General features: G+C 27.9%; 1 protein-coding gene across 1 annotated transcript in view; it reads left to right on the top strand.

Moving 5' to 3' along the window:
- Nucleotides 1-12305: 12305 nt before the first annotated feature.
- The window catches only part of LOC100205127 (mothers against decapentaplegic homolog 3), a 35570-nt gene continuing 27914 nt past the window's right edge, over nt 12306-19961 (top strand). The window contains exons 1-4 of the mRNA XM_065805160.1: nt 12306-12387; nt 12522-12818; nt 13599-13826; nt 14251-14370. Of these exons, the coding sequence (XP_065661232.1) occupies nt 12644-12818; nt 13599-13826; nt 14251-14370 (523 nt within the window). The 5' untranslated portion in view covers nt 12306-12387; nt 12522-12643. The remainder of the gene's footprint in view (nt 12388-12521; nt 12819-13598; nt 13827-14250; nt 14371-19961) is intronic.

The raw sequence follows: 19961 nt of genomic DNA, 5'->3' as shown, positions 1-19961 counted from the left end.
GGATGGAACTTCCAGGTAAGAGGAGGAGAGGTAGACCTAAGAGGAGGTTTATAGATGCAGTGGTGGAGGATATGAGAGTGGCTGGTGTATCAGTGGAGGACACTAACGACAGGGCTAGATTGAGGAGTTTGATCCGCTGTGGCGACCCCTAATTGGGAAATGCCGAAAGAAAAAGAAGAAGTCATAAAAAAAAAATAACTTCCCGAAACTTTATTAATAAGCAACAGTTTTTTTTTTGCATTTTTTCCTTTTTTTTTTCTTTTTTTTTTTTGCATTAATTTACTATTTACTAGGCTGCAAGCAACCACTAAAAATTTTGGAAGAGATTGTAAATTGCAATTTATAATGTTTTAAAGGCTTAAAAGAATGTAAATTACAAAATACAATTTTTTAAGTCAGCAGTGTATTGTAAGTTAGTAAACCATAAAGACAGAAGACTTCCGAAGAACCATTGTTTGAGTAAAAATATTATATTGCAAAAATATTTTGGAGCATGAAGGAGATAAAATAAAAGGAAGTCACTTTGCTGAATGTGTATTTTTTTTACACGATACACGATTACAATTATACGAGATTGAATTTAGTTGACAGAACTAGTAAACTCGCCTTTGCATCAAAAATAACCTTAAAACAATGGTACAGAGACTCAAAAGATGAAAAAGATTAAAAAATATTTTGATCATGATATCTTTGTGAATATGACTCTTTAGTTGGCAGTCGACAAATGTCAGCCAAATAAGTCTTTTTTTTTCAAGGCTTTAGTCGACAAAACTTTTTTTTTCATACTCTGCAAATCCCTTTTTTTTACACCCTTTCTTTAATACTTTTTTGCAACGGTACTGAACTTGGGCATTAAATAATAATATTGAATGAAGATGCATCTTTGATTTCTGCTTTGCAGCTGATTGGAACAACGGGGGCCATGGGACTGTGGCTCTCAAAGATTTATAGCAATCAGTTGAATTTTTTTATTTGAACTTAACATAATTTATTTGAACTGATTTAAAAAAATTTTGTGTGTTTGTTTTTCAAAATATTGTTTGTTTAAAATAACTTAATTGATGGTACGTAAAATTTAAATAACTTTTAAATTTAAAAACTTTTAAATTTAAAACAAGGTACGCAATTGAGAAAATTTTGTCACTAACAATGATGTATTATACTCTTCATTATACATATTTTTGTCATTTTTTTTTCACTTTGTTAACTTTGCTATGCTACTGTCAAAACTAGTAAATTGTCGCTATTAACTTCAAGTGGGCCGATCTCAAAATAAAAACGTAATATAGCATAACATTTCCACATAATAATACATATGAATACATTCTTAATAAAAAAAATAAACAAAAGATTTTTAACCATTTATTAATACGTGGAGCATTTTCTCTCATTTTATCTAGTATTGTTTTTTAAATTAATCAAAAAATCCTTCTCGCCATAAGCATCAAAATCTGCAAATTATCTTGTGACAAGGAAGATCATAGTCTACTATTTATAATTTTTAATTTGGAAAAACAACATCCTCAAGCTACTCGCGTCAAAGATAATGCTAAAATAAATTTATATGCCAAATAAACATTGCTATATACTTTGCTATATAAATTATATATAGCCAAGGAATTAAACGGCAATAAATACAATTTTTGCAACTCTTTTTGTTTCTAAGGCATAATTCATTCATTATTTCTAAATTTGAATAAGTTAATTCCTCGGTGTTATATATACTTGCATAGATACTTTAAAGTGGTCCCATTTTGCTTTTAAATCAGTTAATTCCTCCCTTAAATTTGACGCTGCAGCTGTTTTATGATATTTTACTGGTAATTAACTGAGCTCTTCTAAACTGTTTTCAGAACATTTATTGTCGGTAAAAATATAGTGCCATGCCTGCACATGATTTTCTATAATTTTTAAAACAGTTTTCTTTAGTATTTATTGTGGTACCCATAATGACGTCAAACGTGGTTATTTTATATTTTTTTAATTAGGTTTTAAAACTCATGATCTTTGTTTATTTCGTTGGGCATTCTCTTTCATCGTCTAAATCTCTCTTCTGGTATATCTTCTTCAGTATATCTTCTGATATATCTTCTTCTAAATTTTGAAGTATTGTCAGGAATTGCCAGGAATGAGTTCGCAATGGCCATGTTGTGGATCTCCGGCTATGATTTGTTGTTTTTTACGCCTTGTTGTATTTGTGCTAAAACTAATTTATTGACAAAATTACCAAACTTGTCATAAATTGTATCTCAAGAAGTTTTTTAAGAGTTTAAAAATATTTTTTTATGTACGTTAGCCATTCGCGGTAATATATAACGCAATTTAAAATTAAGTGGCCAGGTTGAAAAATGAAAAACTGGAATGGTTATTGAGAATTTCTGCACAATTAATAAAAGAATACTTTTGTTTTCTGGTAACATTAAAAACCAGTTTATATAGTTAATTATGGTGTTTCGTGTTAGTGTTTTGTGTTTGTCATGTTTTGTGGTGCAACTTTAGGGTGGCACGGCTGGTTTAAACTCAACTTTAGATAAAAAAAAAAAGTTACCATGATAAACTTCACCAATATTTTCATTATGTTTTCTAAGGAGATGTTCATAGGATAAAATCATTCCACCTAAACGGGATAGAACAACTACCGAGATCTTGACAAAATTTAAATATCATTTGTTTGATTTTAAACTTAAGTCGTTTGACCATCTATATTTATAAAACTATAACTTTTCTTGAAATTTTTTAAAGTAAAAGTTTTTTTTTCAATAGTTAATTATAAATTATTCATAATATTATTTAATATGCATATAGTAAAAGTTAAAAGTTATCATATAATTGTAAATATTTGCAAATCATAATTAAACTTTTTTTTTTCAGTTTTTAAGTAAACAAACATCATGTGCGGCCGTGGTGCAGTGGTTCAGGAGAAACAGGAGATCCAGGTTCGAAACGAGCTCTGGACTTATTTTCGCGTCACGGTAAGGAAGGAGGCGTGAACTTTCTGGTTAAATGCACTTCCGCGGTGTGACAAGACCGTTAGGACTTCTTGGGGCACCAAAAATATAAAAAAAATAACCAAAAATAACCAAAACATCACGTGAACTCAAAAACGTCCCGCTTATATCCCGCGAGGTGTTTTTTTTCCCCACACGAACACGAGCTGAAATTCATCCCGCCTGTCCGAGTACCTCGGTTAGGCAGGATGGTTTTTCTCCATATGATTAGCCCCTAAATGACTGTCTATTGCAAGCTAAATGTTAAGTAATATTAATAACTACTTCAATACTTTCCGCCAAAACTTTTTCTTAATTTTTTTAAATTTGTTTCATTTAGATTTATGTTTAAATTATTTTAATTAATATTATAAAAAAACTTCTTCCTTCAAAATATATAAAGTATCTTGAAGTATATGATGAAAACCTTCTTGGTCTATCTTTTTATCTATATTAACCTATCTTATTATTTATTTATCAACCAACTGTATAAACATCTTTAAATCACAAGCTAACAGTATGCTCTCTCGAATTCGTTACTATGTTTCTATCCAAACTCTTCGAATGATTTATTATTCTTTATTCTCTTCTCACCTTTGCTATTGGTATATTGTTTGGGGTCAAAAAAGTAATTTTTTACTTAATAGCATTGCTGGTTTACATCGCACATCTATTAGAATAATAACTTCTTTACCAAGAAGATCTGTTATCCAAAACAAAATTTCTGAACTAAAAATCTTAAAACTCCATGATCTTGTAAAGATTTACAATTGTCTTATTGTATTTGATTTTTTCCAAAATAAACTACCAAACTCTTTTTTAATTTTTTTATTAAAATAACTAAAGTTCATAATCTTTGCACCTGGAATACAGAAAATACACTTCTTTTTTCCATACCATTAAATATGTTAGTTTTCCATAAAACAACAAAGTATCTCCTAAAAAAATCTAAAAAAAATATCACCTTGTTCGGACTATTTACTGCTCAACAGAATTCAATTTATAAATATATTGTTGAAGTGTATTTGTTGGACTGTATTTATTGGAGTATATCTGTTGGAGTCATTTGTTTGATTTCTTTAGAATTTCTCTCTGTACTGTTGTTGTCTTTAGTATAGAACTTCTTTAACATACGATTGGTTTGATTTTTGCTTTATTTATTATTTATTATGTTGTATTTATTTATTATTGTAACCATCTCTTAAAACCATCTCTTAAAAGAAGATCTTAAATTTGTTGATAAGTAAGAAAAATATATCTAAATAATTTGTATGGGAAATTCTCAGTCTTACTTCCACATTCAGAAAAATAATAGATAAAGCTTCGTGTATAAGAGAACTTGCTAGTTTTTTATTGAAAAATATTTCTTTTTATGCCATGCAGCTTTTTTAAAGTGTGCACTTTTTTTTATTTTTAGGATTGCTTTGACTACAACTACTGCCAATAAATAATTTTTTAAAGCCAAAATTGATAAAAAATTATTTAAGAAACTCAGTTAGATAAGGCAGGCAACGTAGCTTGGTTAAGTTCAGCTCCTGATATAGTAAGACCTAAACCTTTGTTTAAATCATCCCGGTTCGGAAAGGCTAAAAAGTTGTTATTGGTAAAAAAAACTTCCTACATTTCTTTGCTACTTTTACTTGCTGACTCAAAATGAACTCATAAAGAAACGAAATATTCAATGCGTCTTTTTTCGTAAAAGAATGAAATATTAACACATAGCAACTTCATCGTGAATATAAATAATAAATTTTGACATACTCAAGTAGCTATTATGAGAGGAACTGAACTTACCGAGTTGGCACAAATACGTATATAAGTTATATACCCGATGAGATAATTTATATATCCAGTTAGATATCCGATTAGGTGAGTATTTAGAATATCTAAAGCTGTCTTTAAAACAAATTACTTTGATATTGTGCGCAAACTCTAATTGCGCACAATATGTTATAACGTTATAACTTTAAAGCAATCAATTATACAGAAAAGTTTTTTGCATTTTTTAAATCAGCAAAAAAAAAAAAAATAAACAATAAAAAACTTACAGCGGGAAAAAATTTTGTTAAAATTTGAAAACTTGTGTTACCTATAAACTTTGTCTTATGAACTAATAAATTGATATTTCTGTACAGAAAAATTTGGGATACCCACGATCTTGTAAAGTAAACTATTGACGTTATTCTTTTTGACTGTGTTAAAAACAATTACGTCAAGGATAGTTTACTTTTTTTTTTAAAAGCATTAATTTTTGGTTCAAACAAAACATAATTTAAAATTTTTTTTAATACAAAATATATTTTCTATGTATACACTTTTAAACTAACTTTAAAAGTTGGTGTCATTTATCATGAGTTTATTAGAATAATGAACTTTAAGTGCAATTGCTACTTTGAGGAGCAGTTTTAACAACATGAATATGACAGAAACATTTATTTTTTTATTTTTTTGCTAATCTGAGTAGATTTCTACAGTAAAAGTAGAAATTCAACATGGTTACATTTTTGGTTGTCTAGAAATCATGGTCCGAAACCACAAAATTTGAAATTTTACCCTAACTTTGAGCTCTTATATCTCTTAAGGCTAGTACTTGCACGTAGTTTTCTTAGGTGTTTTTGAAAAACACTAAGACATACATTGATTTCATGTAACAAAAAATCATGTGAAAACAAAGACCTGGGAAGGAGAAACCTGCCAAAAGTCACTTTTTGCGTTTAACGCGCTTTGATAGATTACCCATAACAACCGTGGCCTTAGGTCTGCCATGAACAGTATAAGTTATTTAGTTTCCTTAAACATGTATTTTTCAATATCTGAGAAAAAACCCATGTGCTCGGGTGATATAAAGCCTACAGAAGTCCTGGAAGTATTCTTATTTTGCCATTTTTTTAACTGAAAAGTACCGTAGCAACGGTATAGATATGCTTAGTAACGGCTACTTTACAGCCTTAATAATTAGTGCTGTAATTAAAAATTTTAATATAATACTTTTTTTTATAGAGGAACTGTACAAGAGCACATGAAAAAAATACATATAGCACTTAAACTAAATACAAATAAAAATTATATATAAATAAATACAATGTTTTATCTGATATAATATAATATATTTTATCAGATAGAACAATATATATATATATATATATATATATATATATATATATATATATATATATATATATATATATATATATATATATGGTATATATATATATATATATATATATATATATATATATATATATATATATATATATATATATATATATATATATATATATATATATATATATATATATATATGGTATATATATATGGTATATATATATATATATATATATATATATATATATATATATATATATATATATATATATATATATATATATATTAGAACATTTATTTATTACATTTGTAGATAGAACAAGATAATACTGCAAGGACAAAATACATATGGTACATGCCATAAATTTGTTTTGGCAGTTTTCAGTAGAAGAATTGAAATTTTTTAATAAAAACTGCATTTGTTTAATTTTTGTCAATAAATAATTATCAATAATCAAAATAAGTCAGAGAGCGAAAATAAAGTCAATCCTCATGAGAAATGCATATATTTTAATAAAGTTAATAGTTCTTGTGGTCCTTTTAAGCGTTGGAACAAAGATAGAATCTTTCAAGTTAATGAACTGACTGCTGACATAAGTAATCATTTACAAGCTCTAAAGTTATAAATAATATAATAATATTATTTGCTTTTTTATTAAAATAAACAGGATTTTCTACTCCATCGGTGAAAAATCTAACATTACTGTTTTATAGCTACCACCGACAAACCAGTGGAATGAAAAAACCCTGATTTAAAGCCAATTACAAAGTTATCTTTCATGCTATGAAATTATTATGTGCGTCCCATTTTTTTTTTTTTTGGGTATTGGCTGGAAGCAGCCAAATAGTTGTCAATACCCAAGACATGAATTTCAATTTGGTAAAAAAGCACCAAAAATTAGATCCATCCCTTTAAACACCCTTGCTGCTTATAATGAAAAGAATTTACCACTTCATGCTGGAGCTGTATTTTTGAAATAATTTTTAGGTGGCATCAGCCACCTAAAAAGTATTTCTACAGGTAGCAATATTGACATGTTAGAACCAGCTCCAACACCAATAAAGTCTTGCTTTCCTGCTGATGACATATATGTTCCAGATATAAAAATCATTTCAGATGAAACTATCGAAGAATCAAAAAAGCTGCTACTTCTTTGTGTGAAGCATTTGGAGCAAGTCCACTGTCCTTTTAGATAAAACAAAAGCAAATAGAAGACTTAACACCAAGAACCAAACAGGTAGTTAAGAAGAAATTTAAAAAAATTAAAATGCAGCTTGAGAAAATATTTGCTGAAGCAATTGTATCTGGTCAATCAGAGGCACTAATTTCTCAAGTATTACACAATGAGGATGAAGATGGCTCAACTCAACTGGTTCCAGAAGACCTTGTTGTACCAGTTAATATGTTTCAAGAAACTAATTCTTTAGGACAATTTCTTTTACTTTCAGTTATTAACCTAACAAGTATACTAAAGAAACATTAATGAAAATCTTTGATTGCAAAAAAAAAACAAATTGAAAAAGCACGCAAGTTGCAAAAAGAAAGCAGAGGATTTTCTATACCAAAAAAGGAAAAGGTCAACATATGCCGAATGCCACGGGAAAAAATAGAACATTTTTTAGAATTTATGTTTTGCCTAGGTTTGCTGCAAGATGTAGCTTATGATGTAAACAAAAAAAAGTTTGACAATAGAGAGGAACAAAAAGTGGCTAATGCCATTTTAATGTTGAAGTTTAGCCATACAATCACATTTTATAAAGAAATTTGACAAGAAACTAATTATCTCCCTATGTCAGATACTTCTTTATGGAGAATTCTTCGTGGAATAAAACCTTCTCAAAGAAAAGCTTTGGTTGGTCTTGATGATGTCACGGTAGCTGGCATGGATGGGTTTCAAACTTTAATTGCTATTTCTGAAAAGAGGAAGTATAAAAATATTACTAATTTCCTTGAAAAGGGTAAAAGGTATCTGAAGAGTATTTATCCTTCCAAATGTAGTGAAAATTCTACTTTGCATAGTCACTCTACTTCTTTTGCCCTTTCAGATATAGATCCAGACTTGAATAAACCCGCAATAGCTGCTAACGATGAACAATGTATTGACTGTGCTAACCTCATTTTAGCAATCAAACAGGTTCATGAGTTAGTTATAGAAAGTAAAGATAAAGATCTTTTATATGATTTAAATGTGGCTACAGAAGATGTTGAAGCCTATATGAAGCATCAAATCCATGATGCACAGCAAAAAATGGCCAAAATAATGGCATTTGAGCAACTTGATGAGGAAACTAGTTTTTGGCTGAAAGATTTTTGTCAGAAAATTTTGCCGGCTAAATTCCGTGAATGCCAAAAGGATTATTTTGGAAAGAAAGGAATGACTCTATATGTTGATGTCTTCTTCTTTCATGAAAATGGTTAAATGAAAAAAAAAGTCTACTTCACTGCTGTCTATAAATGTCAGCAAAGCCTTGTTGATGTACTCTGTCTAGCTGATGTTGTTTAGGTCAAAGTTAGAAATGATTTTTCTTGTTTAAAAAACCTTTATGCAAAGTCAGATAACGCATCATCTTATCATGGCAAGTTCTACTTAGAAGCCCTTTACAAAGTTTGCAAAACAAAACAATTCTTTCTTAAAAGGTATGATTACAATGAGCCATCACGTGGAAAAGATCAATGCGACAGAGAGTCAGCAGGAGAAAAATGTGTCATAAGGAGTTTTATTGATGCTGGAAACAATTTATTGACTGCAGAAGATATTTATGAGGCTCTTCATAATGGTAATGGAATTCAAAATGCTGATGTAGCTGTTATTACAATAGACTCCAAAGCTTCTACTTCATCAGGAACAAATCTGATTCCCAACATCAACAGTTATCATTCTTTTCAGTTTTTCTCTGATCACATGATAATAAGGAAATACTTCTGAATTGGTAAAGGTAAAAAATGGAACTATACTAATGTCACATTTCATTCTTTAGTTCAAATTGTTAAGCCCTATAGTTCAACTTGCAAAAGTTATACTGCACCATCAGTTTCCAAAAAAAAAAACGTATTGATAGAATCGTGAACACTCTTAAGTTTTGTACACAAATTGGTTGTGCTGAATCATTTTATGATACTGAATTATTAGTAGAACACATGCTTTCAGAAAACCACATTTCTCGATCTGTGGAAAAATTTATGGTAGACAAAGCAAGACTATTCTATGTCAACAAAATGACCCTAAATTCGAGCCTTTATTTTTCTGATCACCTGCTATTATCCCATTCTATGATTAAACAAGGGATTAAAAACTTTACAAACATCACTGGATAGACATTACCAAAAAAGAGAAGTACTTAGATATTCTTCAAAACAAAAAACATTGCTAATGCAGATGTTTATGGCTGGAGAAGAGCGTGGAAAGAAAATGAATCCAGAGCAAGTTCACCAGCAGCTGAGGACACTGTTAAAGCCAAGTGAATACGTGACAACTCAACAAAATTGATCATTATTCTGTAGGCAAGTAAATTAACTTGTATATTTACAAATACCCCAAGTATGTATGATAAAAAGTGTGACTTTTTTGTCTCTTGATGTTGTTTGTAAGATTGAAGCACCAACACCAACTAATCAAAGAGGAGATTATTCACTCTCAAAAGACGATATTGACAACGTGGAAATTCAGATTGGTCATTAATAAACTTCTTTTATTTTTTTTGTAATTCTTAGAAAACTGTATTTCCCATCAATTTTAAACGGAGAAAACGTTGATCTTGAAGTTTAATGGTTCTTTCATTAAAAAAGTTTATAAAATTATATCTATACCGTTGCTAGGGTACTTTTCAGTTAAAAAAATGGAAAAATAAGACTACTTCCAGGACTTCTGTAGGCTTTATATCACCCGAGCACATGAGTTTTTTTTCAGATGTTGAAAAATACATGTTTAAGGAAACTAAATAACTTATACTGTTCATGGCAGTTTATGGCATGTACCATATGTATTTTGTCCCCGCAGTATTATCTTGTTCTATCTACAAATGTAATAAATAAATGTTCTAATATATATATATATATATAATATATATATATATATATATATATATATATATATATATATATATATATATATATATATATATATATATATATATATATATATATATATATATACCATATATATATACCATATATATATATATATATATATATATATATATATATATATATATATATATATATATATATATATATACCATATATATATATATATATATATATATATATATATATATATATATATATATATATATATATATATATATATGTATATATATATATATATATATATATATATATATATATATATATATATATATATATATATATATATTGTTCTATCTGATAAAATATATTATATTATATCAGATAAAACATTGTATTTATTTATATATAATTTTTATTTGTATTTAGTTTAAGTGCTATATGTATTTTTTTCATGTGCTCTTGTACAGTTCCTCTATAAAAAAAAGTATTATATTAAAATTTTTAATTACAGCACTAATTATTAAGGCTGTAAAGTAGCCGTTACTAAGCATATCTATACCGTTGCTACGGTACTTTTCAGTTAAAAAAAATGGCAAAATAAGAATACTTCCAGGACTTCTGTAGGCTTTATATCACCCGAGCACATGGGTTTTTTCTCAGATATTGAAAAATACATGTTTAAGGAAACTAAATAACTTATACTGTTCATGGCAGACCTAAGGCCACGGTTGTTATGGGTAATCTATCAAAGCGCGTTAAACGCAAAAAGTGACTTTTGGTAGGTTTCTCCTTCCCAGGTCTTTGTTTTCACATGATTTTTTGTTACATGAAATCAATGTATGTCTTAGTGTTTTTCAAAAACACCTAAGAAAACTACGTGCAAGTACTAGCCTTAAGAGATATAAGAGCTCAAAGTTAGGGTAAAATTTCAAATTTTGTGGTTTCGGACCATGATTTCTAGACAACCAAAAATGTAACCATGTTGAATTTCTACTTTTACTGTAGAAATCTACTCAGATTAGCAAAAAAATAAAAAAATAAATGTTTCTGTCATATTCATGTTGTTAAAACTGCTCCTCAAAGTAGCAATTGCACTCCAAGCGCAAAGTTTTCTCAAAATGGGCTAATTTTTGGGACCCAATATCTCCGAAATATATAGAAATTTTCTAAAAAAATTTACCAGTAGCCTACTTTCATTGTTTTTTACAAAATATCTGAAAATGAGGACAATTTGAAGACATCACTTCCAGAATTTGCTTATTTTGCCTAGATTTCTTAGACAATGGCTCTTTAGCTCTTCGATCCTGACACCTCAGAAACTTTTACTAAACTTAAAAACTGCAACCATTTCAGTACTATTAAAATATACTTGAATTTGACTAGCTAAAAAATGATAACAAAAAGAACAATAAACATTAATGATGTTATGTATAATTAAATTCTTTTTGAATCTTAACTTTTAGGTTGAAATCTTAACTCGTAGTAACCCTAACGTTATCGACAATGAGAAAATTGTGTAAAGCATATAACTTAGTGTAAAACCCCTGTAAATTTATAAAAGAAAATTATTTTTTTATAAATTTACAGGTTTAACCCTTTTCTCGCTGCTTTATCAGTCTTATCCTACCTCAGCTACGAACCAGCATTTTAATTGACAAATGAATGCATTAATAATTGTGACGTCTTACATTTCAAAAAACACGCAAAAGTATACAAAAACAAAATTAATTATTTTGTTTTTGTATACTTTGTATAATTAAATTCAACTAAGGTATATAAAGCAACAGTTTAGCATATTATATTACAATTTGACAACTTTAAAATATTCAATAATACATTTTAAATTTTTTAAACGCAACAATGAGGTAGTTGGATTACCTGTGGTTGTTGAGAGTTATATAATACAATAATATAACAATGCACAGATACTAATGTAACAAAAAACAAAACAAAGGCAATAATGAGTTTTTAAAATGTTTTAAACTTTATTGTTTTAAATAGATTTGTTTTAAATTGAATTTATTTTATTATATTTAGTTTTAAACTGAGTTTATTTTTAAATAAACTTGTTTTTAACTAAATTTATTTTTTACGGTTATAGTTCCTTATACTAAAATACTTGTGTTAATTATACTAAAATATTTCAATTTTTTTTTTTTGAGGACGAGGGGGAGGGGGAGTAGGATAAAGGAGTGAAGAAGGCCAATGTGCAAGTGTTTAAAACTTGATAAAACTTGATAAGAGAGCTATAATGTATTTGATTATGAAGTAAGTTATAAAAAATGTTTTTATAGTTTAGCATACGTTAAATAAGTTTAAGAAAATAAGTTTATTGAGAGCAGCGTTTTCCTTTGCAATTAAACCGGATTTTAATTTCAAAACATCAAAATTTATATTTACAGTGTAAATGATGCATTAGTAAATCATTATAAAATTCTCTTGTGCGGATGTTTACATATATCTTCAATTTCTGGGTATTCATCAAAAATTGACATCTGGTTTCATTGAATGTATTTAAATTTGAATGTCAACCTTAAATTCTTTACTCAATTTTAATGCACCTATTGTAAGAAGACTTTTAGCCTGGAAAATTGGTGACGGCGAAGAACATTGGTCTGAAAAAGCTGTTAAAAGTTTGGTAAAAAAGTTAAAAAAAACAGGAGGATTAGAAGACCTTGAAAAATCAATTTCAAGCAAAGGTATATACATTTTTTATCAATGAAAGTCTAATATATGTCACAATATCTAATTTTTTTTTGAGATAAATTAAAATAAGAATTTTACTATCGTTCATTACTATTTATAATAACTTTTTTTAGGTTTATCATTTTTTTTTTCAATTTTTAATTTATATATGTTTTTCTAAGTTAAAAGTTTGCAAATTTATTAAAATTAAGTAATTTAAATAACTCTCTAGTAGTTGTAAATAAGGAAAGTTATGCCATAACGTATAAAAAACCATAAAAAGGTATCATATGATATGCTGTCATTTAAAAATTTAGAAATAAATGATTTTTTTTTTAAGTTTCAAAGTGTAATAGTTTAAATATTTTTTTGATAAGCTTTTTTGACATGAATAGCACCAGATAGTACAGTCAGAATGACAGCAAGAAAAGAAAAGATAATTTTTTAGTTTTTTTAAAATGCTTTTAAAATTTTAATCATTTGCCAAAAAAATTGGCATCAAAGTTTTAATAGTTAATTTAATAGTTATTGCAAAATAATAGAAACTATTGATACAAATAAAATCGTTATAATGATAAAAATATATACTATTGAGTATGCTATAACTTCCTTTAATAAACCCAATCATCTATCGAGTGTTGTAATTACTGCTAGATTGTTAACCAAGTTATTATTCAGCTAAAAAAATATTTGTTGTTTGAAACATAAAATAGTTAATATATTTTAATAAAATAAAATTAGTTATATATTTATTTATATATCTGGGAAAAATGTATATAAATATTTTTTTATAGGAAATAATGCAACCAATTGTGTAAAGATTATTAGAAGCTTAGATGGTCGCTTACAAGTTTCACATCGTAAAGGATTACCACATGTTATATATTGTCGCTTGTGGAGATGGCCAGACTTGCAGAGCCATCATGAGCTTCGTGCAATTGATTCATGTGAATATGCGTTTAATTTAAAAAGAGAAGAGGTTTGCGTCAATCCATACCACTATCAGCGTGTTGAAACTCCAGGTAATAAGTTTTCATACAGTTTCTATAACTTATTTTGCCATATTTTTATACGTACGTTTTTTAAGCAAGAATGATTAAAATATTATATTATTTGTTATAAATCTAATACAGGAATCAAATAAGCAACATTCATTAATCAGTTTATTCAGGAAATACTCTATTTTATAGGACATGCCAAATGAAACTTGAAAAAACAACAACTGATTGTCATAATACTTAAAATTATTCATAGTATTTTTATGACTTTTTTGATGCGTGTAAGACAAAAATTAGGAGAGATTTACACTTGTAACATTGTAACAAATAAAAAACAAATATATAAACAAATGCATTAATAAAAAAAATTCTGTGCAAACAGATGTTGACTAATCGACTGATTTTATTAGTAACTTTCTGTCTTAAATTTCTTTAATGATTGTTTTAGTAATGCCACCAATACTTGTTCCTCGTGGTAAAATAGCTGTTGATTTGAACACTAAACCAGAGCCTACGCTGGAAGAATTTCCAAGACCAGAAAATAAAACAATATCTGATGATTTCATTGGTATTTTAATCTTTGGTTTATTGTATAACTATAAAGTTTAGTTTTTTTGTTTAAATAGCTTTAGTTTACAAGATCCAACTTGCTTTTTTACACATTATTTATACATATTATCTCATCTTGTTTTATCCTCTGTAAATTTATGCTCTTGTAAATCAATAATGCTTGATTCTTATTAAAAATGTCTAGTTTATCCAGTTTTATTTAAAAATAGAAACAAAAATATTAACCAAAAATTATTTATTTGGATAACATTTTCTAATTTTTTCATTTCAATAATTTTAATAAATTTACTAATGTGCTGTCTGTTTGTGATATTCAAATATATTATGTTCAAATAATTATAAATATATATATTTCAGGGGCAATTCTATGAAAAAAATTTTGGCGGCGGTACTCCCCATCCCGGACTAAATTTAGCAGAAATATTGCTGAATTCCGGTGATCTTTTGTCAAAAAGACAATATTTATCAAATGTTTTATCAAATTAATTAGGCAATATTTATCAAATGTTTATCAAATTAATTAGGCAGCACCTAAATACGGTTGCTGCTGTTGAAAACAGTCTAGAATAGCCCCTGTATATATATACATACATACATGCATGCACGCACACCTTGTATAGAAAGTTTAGACGCTTTTTTTTTTGTAAGTTATTGTAAGTTTAAACTGGTACAAAGAGATAACATGATGCAGGGTCCATGTTTTTTTTTTTCCTTAGCTGATTATTAATTAGGAAAAAAACACAACTTCATAAAAAAAAAACACAAATTTATTACAACAAAATATCTTTTTTGCAATATAAAAATTCATTTTGTAATTATAAAATATTCAACATAAGTTATCAAAATATTAATGAGAAAAAAGTACAATAAAGTTAAAATGCACCTACAAAATTTTTGTCATTGAAAATATAATAATAGTGAATATGACCACTGTTGTTTCTGATACATGTTTGTTAATCACCTTGGCATTGATTCATGGCTTCAATCATCTTGATTAGTATTTTAAGCTAATTTTGATCAGTTTTTTTGGTGCATTTTGTTATTATTTATTTGCTTTTTTTTTAACTTGCTAATGATAACTTAAAGGAAATAATAAGTGAATGCCATTTATGACATAAAGCATTAACTTCCTAAAATAACCAGCTTTGATAGCAATAAATTGCGACTAGGGATAGACGCATTTTATAATATCTTGCGATGTCTGTGCTGGTTTAATTTTTCTTTGTATTTTTATGACAGCCAACACCTAAGGATTATATGCATCCCCATATGATAACAGAGCCACCAGCTTTTTTAATACGGCTTTGTATGTGTTGCTTCAAATATTTTTTCATATTTTTACTGCAAATAAATCTCTTGTTTTTTCTGTTAATAATTTTATTATAACTCATTATAAAAGACAATCATTATCCAATGTTCCACTTAATAACTTAAACGCTCTTTACACCATTTTTTGTTTTTTAATGTCAACAAAGGTTTTCTTAGAGTATTAAACAAATTTAATTCTTTCTTGCATAATAATTTACTTGCTGTCATACAACTAATTGTTTTTTCAAAAGCGAACTATTGACTTCTGCACTTAAAAATGATAATTCTGCTTTCAGGTTGTGTCTACTTAGTGTATAAAACATGATTTCATTGTGTGCTACTTTTATTGGGTGCCCATATTAGGTTTATCATTGACACAGCCAGTTGATAATTAATTTTTTATGCTTCTACGAGGTTGGTTCAAATCTTAAAATGCGTTTTTAAACTTTAAAATTCATTTAAACTTTATTTCAAAAATCTGAACGGCTTAAATGCTCAGTTAATTTTCTCATCACCCTCCCCTCCTGTATGATATCCTTACAGTTTTTTTCTTACTTTAATTGTTAAGTTATACTCATAGTATAGATAAACACAAAAATGCAGACTACATCTTATCAATTTATTGGGTTATTATTTCTCAAAAGAATTGTGCGCATTAAAAAAACAACAATTATAATAAATTGTTAGCTTTGAAAATACAGAAGGTAAAAAATAATTCTTTTGACAAAATTTTATGTCGCTTTAAATTTTTTTAAACTTTTGTCCAACTCTTCTATGTTGTCTAAAAAAGATTAAATTAATTGTAAGCAAAATGTTTTTTAAATTACCACAAAAATGCAAAATAATTTACCTGAATTATTTCTATTTTTAATGCAGAATGTGTTTTAATTTTTTTTTTGCGTTTTATTTTGTTTTTATTTTTCAATTTTGTTTCATTATTTTTTTTTTAGTGAATATACATTGACTGAAGTAGGTAGAACATGTGAGGAGTGTAAATACATACACTGAAATAGATAGAACATACAAAAAGTGCTGCTTCATTGACTGAAAATAAGTAGAACATGTGAGGAGTGTTGCTCTATCATTTGAAATAGGTAGAGCATGCAAGGTGTGCTTTTGCATCGACTCAGGGTTTTGAATAGAGCAGCCAATCTTTTTATTAAAAAAAATTTCTGGTTTTGTTAATTTTGTTATGTGAGTGTGTGATCAAAATTTGAAAAAGCTTTCATCCAACCTCTATGAGTTGTGTGTGTTTTTGAAAAAAGTACCTACTAAATAGAGCATGTACTTGTTTCTATACTGTTAAGCAGTACTATGGCTAAGGAAATGAGCTGTTTCAGTGATAGGCAGCTTTTCTTTCAAGTCATTAATAACAGGTTTTAAATGCGTACAGATCCCAAGTCGTGGCACCTATTATTGGAAAATGTACATTAAGAATTTTTTATGAGTATTTGCAATTATAATTTTCTCAAAAATCACTATGATTAAAAATATTCCTAGCAGGGATGTGGAGTTCTAAAAGGACTCTGGCTTTATAACTTTAATTTTTCCAAGTCTGTAATGTCCAGAAGTTCTAAACATGTTTGCTGACTTATGATCTTCTATAAGAAAAAAATTCATGTAATTTAATGACTTATTTAGGACTCCGGGTTTAAAAACTTATTGTTTTTAAACCCGGAGTCCTTGCCGCCATTATACTTAAGGACTCTGGTTTCAAAAAATGACTGTTCCTCTAACCTAAAAGTCTTCATTTTTTTCCTATTAGTAGTCCTTAAACTTGTTTATATTTTTAGAGCTCCTGGATACCAAAAACTAGGATAAAGTAATCTTTTTGTGACTTTCAAATCCGGAGTCCTTTTTGGGACTCCGCATCCCTGATTCCTAGGATCTATTACAAACTATTGCTTTGTTTAAACTGCATAATTCACATTTCCTTTACAGACACGATTCTTTCAGCTTGCTGTCACATGTTATACTTTTTAGCAAGTCAGAAGGATATTTATATGTCAGCATCTTTAAAGTATACAACTTTTCAAGAACCAAAGCAAAATTCTCATGGTCAATACAAAGACAAGTATCTGGTTTGTTTGAACTCATTTACAAATTTAACATTGTATCATTCAATATTCTTTGCTTTTTTTTTTTTAGTTTTTTTTTTTTTTTTTTTTTTCCGAGTAGTTAACCTACTAGAACTATCTTTTTAAAAAAAGTTCTCTACTTCCATCTTTAGTTTTCCTTTGTCTGTATATTTGAGGGCTGATTCAAGTTGTGTGGATATATCTAGAAGTAAGATTATTGAGGTTTTTTTAAAGTCTGTACTTCTTTATTATCTTTCTGCTTGATACCCTGGCAAAATACTTTTTTTTGTTAATACATCTCTCAGTAGAAAAATTTGATTGTATTTGTGTCTTTAACACTTTGCTTTAGGGCAAGCTTATTAGTGAATTGTTATAGACACAAATACAATCAAATTTTTGTTTGTATTGATCACCTCTTTGCTTCAACAATTCATTTTTTTTCTTCTAATTTTTTGGTTTCTTTGTTCAACCCATCAATATTTTCTAGAAATTTTTATCCCGCTGCTTTTTCTGGATTTCTGACTGGGACCAAGGAGAATATTGATGCCTCAAGTTCATTGTTGATATGAAAATTTACAGTTGGACTTTCAGGTGTAGACAAATTTTTAATAAATTGTTGTTTATTCCTTGTCTTTTTTCTTGGTCCTTTCCTTCCAACCTTTTCTTACTGATCTTTTATCCTTTTTTTTCTTCTTTATAGTTGTCTGGGTCTTCAGCTTTCATTTTCTCTCTTGCCTTTCTAATACTTATTTTTTTCAATTCTCTAGTTTTTTCTATATCTCCCATCTTTTTAAACTGTAAGTAAAGAAAAAATTTTAACTATCTAGATAGAAATACTTATCTTTTCTATAATAATTAATTGGCTAAATAAGCAAAGTTTTAAAATGTTAAAAATGCTATAAATTAGGTGTTATAAAATCCATATCCAGGTAAAATTGTCATTTGTTGTCATGTTCATTCCACAGGTGTCACCTCTGTTGCTTTATGTACTCCACAGGCATGACAGATTGAAGGGGAAAGTCTAAAAATAGTGCTGTGTTTTGAAGCTAGGACTCTGTTCCCATTGGAGTAATGACATGTCCAGGTAATAGCTAGTAAATAAAAGTATTGCCTATAAAAAAAGTAAAATTACTTACCCTGAGTATATTTACAACTAATGTGACACTAACACTAGCAAATTCAACTTTTAAAACTTCAACGCAACTCAACACTAAACAACTCCACCAAACCTTCCTTCACTTTTACTAATTAATAAAAATGACTAACAGTTCAGTTAGGACAGAAATAGAGCACTACTGCCGCCTCCTACAGCATTTTATTGAAGTTAACTCTATCCACAGACATGACACTTGAGCTGGTGACATGAGTTTCAATTGCATAAAAGTTACTTTAAAAATATGTTTTGAGGAAATAATATGCAAACTCTAATTTTGATGTATTTTTGATTATTTATTATGTATTAAAATAAAAGTAATTACCATCAAGGATTGAACTACTTGGGATTAGCAAAAGGTCTGGGTGGTGACATTCCACGGTGACTTGTCACAGTCTGTGAACGTTATTTATTCACTAAAAATACTATTTTGGAGTGGTTTTGATCAGTTTAACATTGTATAAGCTGTAAATTTATTATTTGTACCAGTTAAAAGTAAAAATAGTATTAACTTGAAAGAGAAAATTAGTGGTCACAGTACATTGCTACTATTCAGGAGATATATATTGCGATGGGGCATAAAACATTAAAGTTAATAAAAAATACCATAATAATATTTTTTTTTTTTTTTTTTTTTTTATATGAGTATCAAAAAAACACACACAAATTGTTTTTATAGGTACTCCTATGGTTGTTCTCAGCAGTCCAAAAATACAAAAATTTCTAATTTTTGTACATATGAAGATTATCACTTAAAAATATTTCAAAAATAGTGTAAGGGTGGTTTATCCAGCCTGATATATCTGACTTTAGATTGTTTTTTTTTTTTACAAAAGACAACGGGAATGGTCAGTCCTACCCATTTAAATACATGCTCTGTATATTTGGGAGGAAAGGGGTTTTGCACAAATTTATTTCCTACACATTTTAAAAACATTAAAAACATTTTTTGCAATTGTATTTTTTTTTTAAAGAAAGGTTATTTTAAAGTTTTCAGACAAGATTTTTTATCTGTGGTCTGAAAGATGATGATCAGCAACAACCAGTAAA

This window comes from Hydra vulgaris, chromosome 09, assembly GCF_038396675.1.
Source record: "Hydra vulgaris chromosome 09, alternate assembly HydraT2T_AEP".
Classification (NCBI taxonomy): domain Eukaryota; kingdom Metazoa; phylum Cnidaria; class Hydrozoa; order Anthoathecata; family Hydridae; genus Hydra; species Hydra vulgaris.
Note: the sequence above shows the minus strand (reverse complement) of the source record. Positions and strands in the feature narration are given on the sequence as shown.